At 35.1% G+C, this 10788-nt stretch overlaps 2 protein-coding genes across 2 annotated transcripts; one reads left to right on the top strand and one right to left on the bottom strand.

The window, feature by feature from the left end:
- Positions 1 to 109: 109 nt before the first annotated feature.
- Positions 110 to 5410, top strand: LOC111331263 (uncharacterized). Its single transcript, XM_022936332.2, has 8 exons — positions 110 to 369; positions 498 to 548; positions 1316 to 1507; positions 1850 to 2124; positions 2487 to 2563; positions 3425 to 3618; positions 4141 to 4283; positions 4520 to 5410. The coding sequence occupies exons 1-8, from the start codon at positions 199 to 201 to the stop codon at positions 5169 to 5171; spliced, it is 1755 nt and encodes a 584-aa protein (XP_022792067.2). The 5' UTR covers positions 110 to 198; the 3' UTR covers positions 5172 to 5410.
- Positions 5411 to 6041: 631 nt separating this feature from the next.
- Positions 6042 to 10788, bottom strand: LOC111331264 (ubiquitin-conjugating enzyme E2 G1). Its single transcript, XM_022936334.2, has 5 exons — positions 10636 to 10788; positions 10435 to 10537; positions 10196 to 10293; positions 9496 to 9674; positions 6042 to 8301 (listed from the first exon to the last, which is right to left on the bottom strand). Exons 1-5 carry the CDS (start codon positions 10679 to 10681, stop codon positions 8221 to 8223), a joined length of 507 nt encoding a protein of 168 aa, XP_022792069.1. The 5' UTR covers positions 10682 to 10788; the 3' UTR covers positions 6042 to 8220.

Below are 10788 nucleotides of genomic sequence, written 5' to 3'. Positions count from 1 at the left end.
TCTCGAGTCAGCGGGTAATAACAACAAAAATGTCTCGTTCCAGGCCCGCACATCTGTTCGCTGCAAAGATTGTGATTGGCTTAAAATTGCGCGAGAATATTAACCAATGAGAAGCGATGATTTACGAAAGCAATAGCCAGCCATTTTGCTCGCACGAAAAACGCGCAATTTTGAAAAGACAAATTCGTATAATACGTGATGTCTCGTCCTTCGAAGGCCTGGAGAAACGCGGAAACTGCAAATGAAGACTCCAAACACACTGATGAGCCATCTAATTGTATAATTTGTTTGGAGAAAGTTGTCTGTCGCGGAAAATTAAGCGTTTGTAATCACTGGTTCTGTTTTCCATGCATACTGGAGTGGTCAGAGGTCTTTAAATTTATTCATTGTGATGCTCTGAAATGTCCGGAGAATGATATCTGAGTTATTGGATTCATGGATAAATGCAAATCAATTATTTAAGCTTTTGCTGATGCCGAGTATGTTTTTATTTCTAGAATACAAATACCTGTCCGATATGCAAGGCCCGATTTCGATGCATAACAAAGGTAATACCACTGGACATGCAAGAATCATGATTCGATTAAAAATAAATGTTTGTTCTATCAAGATTGTACACAATGGTGAAGTTATCGTGATCCAGGAGCAAACGGCTTTTCGATCGGATCTTTTAAATCGCATTAAGCTTGCGGCACGTAATGGAAATTTGTTAGGGCATTTTGTTTCTTGTGTGAACGAGGTAGTTGTTCTGATAAGTTAACACTAATGACGAACGTGTCGAAGAAGCGATTTAAGATCTGTAACAGATGTGGGCCGATGCAGGTGTTACCCACAGGGAATGATTGAAATGAGAGCATATAGTTAATTAGTGGGAATACCTTTGAGTCAGTTTTACTTCAAAAGCCATTAATATCTCAAGTTTAGTATTTTACTTTGACGTGGACTTAAGATTTCCGTGATTATTAGTGGTCAAAGCCGTTGCTTGTTGTAAGCGCATGCTTTTAAACACTTTCCTTTTTGTTGCCAATTAAAATGTGATGGAAAATTAATCCCAAAGCGAAAAGCTTATGTATATTAAATGAGTTTTGAAGCGAGCAGATGCTAGAAGTGCCACTTTTGCTTGTGAATATATTCATTATAAAAAAAATACTGGAATTTTTAGGAGCAATGCTTTTTTTTTTGAGGTTTTAGCCGACACCATTTTGTTACCACAACTGTAGTTAGACATAATCCTTGGGTTTGTTCATAGTTAACTCTTAAAAAGAGGATTTGCTAAAAATTGCATCACACTAAAATGTTTCATAATGCATTTCAGGTTCATCTGAGCCCTTTCAGATCTCCACCAACGAAGGTCCGCATAGGAGACAAGGATCAAAGAGTTTGGAATGATGATGATGAGTTAGTAGAGGAAGATATTCTTGGGGCAGTTGATTCAGATGATTTTGATGATGATTATGAACCTTCTTCTCACTTCCATAACCCTTGGACAAGACAATCCAGGCGACAGGTTTGTAAACATGATACCTTCAAGAGAAATTGATACTTCATTCTGTCATTTGCTTGATTTGACAGATGTTTCCGCCTAATTGCCTGAAGTTGACATTTTAAATTTTAAATGATGGAGCTGATTTAATTTTCTCTCTCTGGCAATATCTGTTATGCCATGAAATTAAATAAATTTATTTGAACAGTGATTACTGAAAGTTGCATTTTAAATGTTAAACTTCAACTTTTGAGAGTTCTGATGTAAAATTAAGGTAATAAAGCAGAATTTCTGTTTATGAACCAGCTTATTAGATTTGTTAAATTTCTCTTCATTTGTGGCTCTAATATGAATACTAATATACAGAATGCAGGAGGAATTAGTGTATTGACTTCACATCAGCTGCATCTTGATGAGTATGACTTGGAAGATTCCTTTATAAATGATGACTTTGATGATGACGAGCCCCTGATTGAAGTATATGACAGAAAATCCTTGAAAGCCACCAATAATAGTGATTCTGAAGAGAGCAATGTTACAAGTTCATCAACAGAATCTGAAAGAACCAGCCCACATCAGTTCCAAAACAGGCACAATCTTAGAACAAGATTTTCAAGAAATACAAATAACATTATTAGCAGGTATTAAAGTGTGATATATTTGTCTGAGAGCTACAAAAAGCTGTTCCTTGTTAGGTGAAGAGTTCACAACATTTAGCTTTGTCAGACCTCAATAATTATTGTCATACTTTTACAATTACCCATAAGATTATTTTGAAATTCATGAAGGAGTTAATTACATTTCAAACCTTTTTGTTCACAATGCATTAAATGTTTTCAAATATACCCAAGAAACAGATCAGGCAATTTTCAGATCCATGACAAGAAGCTGGATTGATTTTCTGTTTAACCATCCATACTCTTTTATGTAATTTTATTTTTATTTCATCAAAATATGTGTCATAGTACACCTAACTGTTTCAAAATAATGTTTACATCTTAAGTTTTCCCGAAATTGAAGAGGCATGTTCATCCCAAGCAAGTCTCCAAAGTTTTCTAGTCAGCGATGATGATTCACAAAGTAAGTGCACACCAAAGTAATAAGTATGAAAAATTGTCTTTGCTTGACCTCCTCTAAAGCTGCTCTAACTCTATTAGAGCTTCCCCTTTGAGATATCAAGGTTTCCTTTTGGGGTACAACACAGAAAAAAAATGTATCCCTACAAGTTATAGAACCTTAGTCATCATCAGGCAATCTCTTAACTAAGTTATGGCGATGAATGAGCCAATTAGGTCATACGCGTTGATTCATTTAGAAATTATCCTGTATACTGTTAGGATCTGCATTGTTTAATGTGGTTCCTTTTTGGAGATAGAGTAAGGCAGATGATCTCGTTTTCAGCAGGCCTAGGAGGGCAACTGGTTTTCATAGGCGGGCAAAACTTTTTGAAGTGAACTTCTGTATAAGATCAACTTTCCTCCACATTGTCAAACCAGGTGGGCAAAACCATCCTCACACCACCGGTCAATTTGCTCAGTGCCTGGCCCTTAATGAAACCCCTGCTCTTGACAAGCTTCTCTCCCCCACAGGTGGAGGGAGGAGATTACTTTATTTTTTGATCCATTAAGTGTCAGAAACAATAATTGCTAAGTTTACAGTCATTAGAATCAATAAAGCAATATTTTCATGTATGTAAAAGAAAAATATTTAATATTTCAGTCTCAGTAGTTTTGGATAGATCCTTTTCCCATATCATTTTCGCATCAATTTGCAACTTGTTCTTTTGTTAAAAAGGGTGGTGATAAGGATTACTTTGCTGCAGCTGCATTGTTTTGTTTCTGGCCATTGTTGACAACCATTATTTAAAATTAGACCATGAAACATTTTCTATCATGTTTATTTAGTGATTTGATTGTACTTTAATTTTTTCTTTTTGGTTAGATGAGCTGGACAGTGACTGGGTACCATTTAGAAATAATGGAAAAAATTCAAGGACTAAAGGCAAGTCTGACAAGGTGAAAGCAAAGGAATGCTGTCCCAAGAGAACAAGAAGCTCAAGGAAGTCCAGAGCAAAAAGCCCCAAGAAACAAAAAGGCCACAAGCAGAAACATAGCAGTGATAAAAAGGAAAAACAGGTTAGGACAGTACTATAGCAATGTTTGTTTTCCCAAAATAGTGAACATCCAATGGCAATTTAAGTCTTTAAATCCCACAAGTTCTATTTAAACAAATTCACACAACTTCTCCTCTAACAATTGGGAATAGACATGATTAGAGACCAGTTATCTTGATAGTCAATCATAAGCATTTATCTGTACCTGAAATGTTACTGGGTGCAACTTTACTGCACTTATCAATTGACTGGCTTGTCATAATCTTACCTTTGGCAGTGGGACCAAATAGACACCTTTGTATGTTGTAAGTAGTGGCTAGTATTATTCTCAGTACACTTATTTTAGATGAACTGGCTTCGAAATATACCATGCAGGGGAAAGGAAGATTTATCATTGCATTTTTGCTTTCAGTTATCCTTTTTTCCTTGAAGTGCTTGCCCAAATGTTGCATTTGACATTTTGCAGGGTGCCAACAGGTGGTGTTACTATGTTTTGAAAGTGTGCCAACAAATGTCAGTATTTCCACTTTATTTTATTTAACAGCCATATACAACTGGGAATGAAAGGACATCTTCAAGTCATGGAGAACCTGGCCAGCATTCTGTGGAAGGCTGGATCAGCATGGCCACAAGAAATGGAGGACGGCTTCCTTCATCCTCATTGTCAACTAATCTGAGGACTCCTAAGTAAGGCAAAGATTGATTACAGTACATCTCCACTTAAAATGTGGGAAAACTACTCTGAAGGATACATTTAAAAGAAAAAGATGATTTTGAACAAAATTTTGAAAAGCTGATATGTAGACATAACTTTCTTGTACTTTGTACAGATCATCTTAAACCTGAAAAGTCATGGGATTTTTATCATAACTATTAATAACTGTTTATGTATTCTGAAATCTATTTGAATTTTTATCTTGCAGGAAAAGGACTTGCAAAGGAAAGAAGGTCATCAAAAATGAAGATAACTCAAATAACAGTGAGGTGTGTGACAGTAGCAGTGATTCTGAGGATGAGATTTTGAGTACTCAAATCAACAAACGAAAGAAAATGAAGACTTCTAGGAATGACTGGCATAAAAGAAAAGCTAAAAGTGCAGCTCATGATGGCATGGTGTCAAGAATAAAGCATGTCAAGAACAAACAGACCAACAAGTTGCACTCCAGGCCAAAACCACAGCGGGAATCCATCCCTTCTGTTTTAACACCATCATCCAATATGACACATGATGATAAAAGCAAAATCAACTCTGTTGATGACGAAGATTATTCAGATGTTACATTTGTACACCCCACTCCTCAACCTGTAGTAAAACGATCAATATTCACCAGAAGGCAACACAGGTCTCCCAGTACATCATTTAATAACCTGGATGTTATTACTAATAGACTACCACATTCACAAAATCAGACACGACATAGACATGAAATAACTGACTATCAGAGTGATGCAACTAGAACAGAAGGTAAATTACAACAGAAGAGTCCTGTCAAAGTCAAAATCTCTCCTGCTATCAGGAGGAGGAAACAACCAAAGAAGGTGCTGTTCCTCAGCAGTGGCAGTGACAGTGACTAATTGAAAGCAAAACTTTTTATTATGCAGAAAAAATTTAATATTTCAATGTTAATCTTTCAAATTTAATATGAATGAACACAGCTCTCAGTCATCACTGGCCTGTTGATAGGACAAGAAGAGAAATTACAAGTGAACATCATTGATCAAACAGTGCATTTCCTAAACTTATATTTTTAAACATACAATTGTTTCTCTTTCGTTCACATTATCAATTTGCTAATTAAAAGCTACTTCTGCCACTTTGATGTCTCATACTTATATATGATTATTTAAAGAATTATTCCCTTATGGCCTAAAGATTTTTGTCAAAAGTTCTAAATCTATGTAATTCCCATTGTTTACTGCAATTATTCTTGAACAAGTAACTTTGATCAACAAAAACTTGACCCAAGAATGCACCAAGGCTTTAAACTTGAAAAACTCAGTGTGTCATTGCTTTTCCTTTGAACCCTTGCCCAGCTTTAATGAATTTTGAACATGTATTGCATTACCATGATATAACCATCTTCCAAAAGCTTTATAGCTGTAACCAGTGTTTTTATTTTGAGGTTTTTGTTCACAGAGGGAAAAGAGAAACAATATTACAACGAAGTATACTTTGACTCCCAAGGGTGACTAACATCTAAATTCTCCTTACATTATCACCCCTGAATCAAACACTTAGGTCGTGAGAAAATGTCGATGAGCACCAAGTAAAAAAGCTCCTGATTGTTAAACATATTCTCCTTGTAAGCACCATAGGAAATGTATAATGAAAAGTTTGGAGAATAATGCATACTGATGTAGGTTACCCTACATCTGTTATTTATTTCCCTACATCTTATTTCAGACAAAAACACATTTACCTTTATAAGCAAACATCAACCAGCATTTCCCTATAAATTTCTTTATTTGTGCGGCAGACATACTCTGCATTTCAGCATAAGAAAATCAAATATACAGCCATCTAGCTTAGGCTGTTTCTGGTGCAGACTCACCTGAACACTATTATTACAGCTCCTTTACTGATACCAAATGTGGACATTTTGTACAATCTATCCACTAGTTTTGAAAAGTTGGACAATTGTTGTTACTGTTCTACTTTCCAATTATATTTCATTGTCTGGGTAGTCCTGGAATCAGTAAATGGACTGTAAGTTTTCTACCAGTGATAGCAATAACCCATTTACAGTACTATATAACAAGAAATCATCTCTGCTTAGTTATACTGTGAATAAAGTGGCTACAAGGTTAGCCCTTATTATGACTATTCTTAATAGCAAAGAAAGAAAGTATAAGGATGCAAGTTGAAGTAGGAATCATATTTAGATGAGAGTTTATTAAAAGAAGACTGGTATAATGTTGACATATAAAACCAGGTAGGGAAAAGGAAAAGGGACACCCTTAATATAAAGTCTACTGGCAGTTACACTAGTAAAGAGAGTACATCTGTTGCTGTGCTTTAAAGCAACACTTCTTTGGTCCTGATACAAGATGAAGATGTTAAAGCAATTTCAATGGTGTTTCATAGTAGGTATGTTAAAGGAATACTTTTTTCCATCAAGGGAGTATGGGAGCAGTACAGTTGTGAGTACTACCAGTATATTAAAGTGAAGCAGTTTTAAAAATCAAGAATACCCACCCTGCAGACCAGGTTACACCTCCTAGAAAGCTTAACTCAGATTTCATAAATTTGTGTTCAGATAAGCATAGAAAGTGAAGCTGGTGACTTCACATAAGGAAGGGTTTTTTTAACAGTTTTTGCAAAGCTGTCTCAAGAGTTTTTACTTCACTGGAAAGTTTAAGCAATGCATCAAACTTGCAGAAAAAAGTCATTTATATGGTATACCAAAAACAAATTGAATAAAAAAAAATGATATGAAATAAGAAAATGTGAGCTGAGCTGAGCTATCACTATGGAAAACCAGCCACAGATTCAAAAATAATAATAATCACAACAGCACAGACAAAACTTGTAAATAACTAAGTACTTGGATTTGTACGACAACAATAAAGCTTCATTTAAAATATACATATCAACCTTACAAAAAAAACACTTATTTTTAATTACATTGTAGTATTATTCTGAAACTGAATTCAAGTTAATCAAATTTTGTAATATAATATCTTTGCAATAGTCAGATCACTTGTAGGAAAAGTCAAAAGGGCTACAAGTTTTTGTTAGAAGTGGCTAACAAATCAATATTATGTTTAAGAGTTTAAGTTAAGTTGCCCTACTATTCTTTGTTTATTGCAAGAACTGTGTTGTGGATCATTATATTAACATTTGAAAAAGGTTATTTTACAGATTGTAAAAAAGGGGGCACCAAGTAGTAGATGTCATTGGTGTCAAGGTTCTTTTTGTTAACAGTGTCCTAAATTTTTGCTTGATTTTTGGCTTCAATCTAATTTCAATATATCCCCACAATTTCTATCCTTCTAAACATAAAGCCAGGTTGATCTTGCAAAAACAAAATAAATATGAAATAGTGAACATGACGCAGAATGGAATCAAGCCTTCCCATGTCATTATATTCCACAGTTAACATTATATTGTTTAAATTTAGATCAATACAAAATTTTAGGGGTTATTTATTCATGTAGCTTCACCATCTTGTTACTATAGGTCTGGAGGTGTGAATATGGATCACTTGTTTGCATCATGATATGCTGTAAACAAGTCCCAAGCTGGTGTGCTACATGTTCTGGCCTCTTCATGACAATGAATATACAATGAGCAGGAAAAAATGTATATCAACATGCAACAGATACAATGTACATGCAAACATTAATACTGCATAACCTCTGATCCACACCCCATGGTAAATAAATTTACAGGAGAGTTACAAACTTAATGCCTTATCATAAATTTCTTATCAAATTCAAGATATTTTTCAATTTTTTTAACAGCAATAATGAGCTTGCAAGAGTGCTTGTAGATATGTGGCCATTTAAAACCCTGGTAATGTTAAAGTACTGCTAACTTGTACTTTAACAGATAATATTGGAATAACTAATCTATTTTTGAGTTGTCTCCAGAAGCGATAACATACTAAAAACTCTTCAAAAGTCAACATTCTTCTTGACTTTTCCGTACACACAGTTTCACTTTCTTTTTGAAAACTCCATTATAATCTTCCCTCCAATCTTTCTGCAAAATACAATAGAGACAGAATAAAACTTCCAAGCAGACATCAGCAAAAACATTACTACACTGTAGCACTCTAAGTTTTAAACCTGAACTTGCTTGCTTTCTATGGAAAACTTCAAGGTTTGCTTCCCTATAAATCAGGAGTGTGGCATGTCCTCTGGGGTAGGTTACAGCTAACATTTTTATCTAAACAGTCTGAGTGTGGGATACAGGCCAAAAAGGTGTTGATGGTCTAACCTTAATTCAAAGAATTGTACGAGTATGATTAAATATATCCACTTTATTCAGTGGTTTCACATAAAATACATGCAGATATTTTTCTGGTTGCGTGATATTTTCTAAGCAATGAGCAAAATGTCTGCTCATAGTAAATGATAAACCATTGAAAAAGGGATTTACTATTCCACTATTATTTCACATTAATTTTTAGTACATCCTATGACCTGATCTGTACATCCCATTAGCCACATGCAAAGTACATGAAAGACAAAAACAACACAAATGACACCATTAAGTGTTATTTGTGACCAATAAAAAATTTGTTGTGCCTGAATTTTCTTTAAAAGTCAAGCCCTATTCAGTGTAGCCATTTTGTTGCTCTGCATTTTTGCCCTTTTTTATAGAGTAAAATTGTGGCATATTTTGCACACTCTTATTACTTCATTTAGTAAAATGACTCAGTGGCAGACAAATAACATAGAAAATTTTAAGTATGAAGACAATGTCTTTCATAGTGGTAATCTACTATGATAAACCATCATACAGAATTAGAACTCATCAACTTTAAATGCTTGTGGGGAATATCCCTGATTAAAAGTGCCTATAGATGTTCCAAGTGCAAAGGATAACCATAAAAACTTTCTGAATGACCCTCGGCAGGCACCATCACACTCAGTGATACAAAAATTAAAGAAATTATGACCTTAATAGAGGGGAGGGATGGGAGCAAAATGTTTTTCACAAATGGTCACAATCAGCAATGTGAAAAAAAAAATTGCTTAGGAGCCCTGAAAGTGATGGAGCCCAGGGAATAACCCACATAATTTAATGCAGGAAACTGCCAGCCTTTCCTAACCTCATAATGTTATAATTTCAATTGCCTATCGATTATCTTTTTCAAAAAAAAAACACATACTATAACAAAGTCCACAATAAAAGCTACAATTTGAGAACAGATGAAGGAGTAATACTTACTGCAGCATCTACATTTGCAGGAGATTCATCATTAGGCTCTGAAATCATGGAAATAACACTTATCAAGATTGTTTCAACAGTATGGACTGGAAGCCAACGTTCTGATGCCCTCTCATAGCCATACTTGTCTTCACCAGGTTCATGAAGAATAGAAATGCAAACTTCACCATCCTTGTGAACTACAAAGAGAAAAAAATTACAGGTTACTGCATTTCAATTCGCATTTTAATGTCCAATTCTTGTTAATCAATAAGATTGTTCTTCTTGAAGTTATTAACTAATTTTGTCAGTTCTTCTCTACTGATGTGGGGAATTATTAAGTACAAAACGTAAATTGGAGCTACTTCTAAGGAGAAATGACGTGAGAAAACTTGTGATTAACGTATGAATCTCTCTCCTGATCTTCTTCAATAATAAAGATAGAAAAGACTAAATCAAAGATAAGAGAAAACTTTCAAGTTGAAGAGCATTGTGTCGTCATTGCTCAATCAAGTTGATTCTACCCAAGGTGAAGCCCTCCGTTGTTGGTATTTACCATCAAAAAGCTTCCTCTGTCACTACCTCACCTTAAGAAATTATTTTCAATATGACGATGACAAGAAGGCTTTCACAAACAATATTACAACACAAAACAAAGAGCAAAACAACGTGTCCCTGGAAGTCGTACTTCAATTCGTACCTAGCCTACCTACGTTCTTACCATTTGGGTGCCAGAATTCTGATATAAATCTCATTTTTGGCGGTTTTTGTGGATATTCTTTAGGAAAATACAAATGTGCCTTGAACAGACCTCCCTCGCTACAATAAACAGTAAACAAAACGACAAATTTTAGTTTTACGCATCACATTATGGAGATGATGAATCGGTAATTGCGTGTTGACCAACAAAATGTATGTATCCCACATCAAAAGTTCCAGAATTATAAAACTAAGACTTACTAGAAAGTATCAGGGGGTCCTACCACCAATACTTCCCATTTGAACAGATTCTCGTCATCTATAAGGCCAGCAGAAAATCCCTCTGACGGGTTCTTCGTGAGGTCTACAGGGAGGAAACGACGCCATGTACAATTGGATTGGTAGAAACATCAAACTAAAAGGCCGGGGTTTTGAGGGCAAGAACTAAAATAGATCGTATACCTGCAAGCTGTTTTTTGAGAAGAAGGGAACCTTGGTCTGAGTTCATTTAGATGGTCAGAACGAGAATGAGACAGCAATGCAAGTGGATCTCTCAAAACTTTTCGAGTTCTCACGCATACTCGGTGAAAATTTTCGCTCGTTCTACCTCGTTTT

This window comes from Stylophora pistillata, chromosome 13 (genome assembly GCF_964205215.1).
Source record: "Stylophora pistillata chromosome 13, jaStyPist1.2, whole genome shotgun sequence".
Lineage (NCBI taxonomy): Eukaryota > Metazoa > Cnidaria > Anthozoa > Scleractinia > Pocilloporidae > Stylophora > Stylophora pistillata.
Note: the sequence above shows the minus strand (reverse complement) of the source record. Positions and strands in the feature narration are given on the sequence as shown.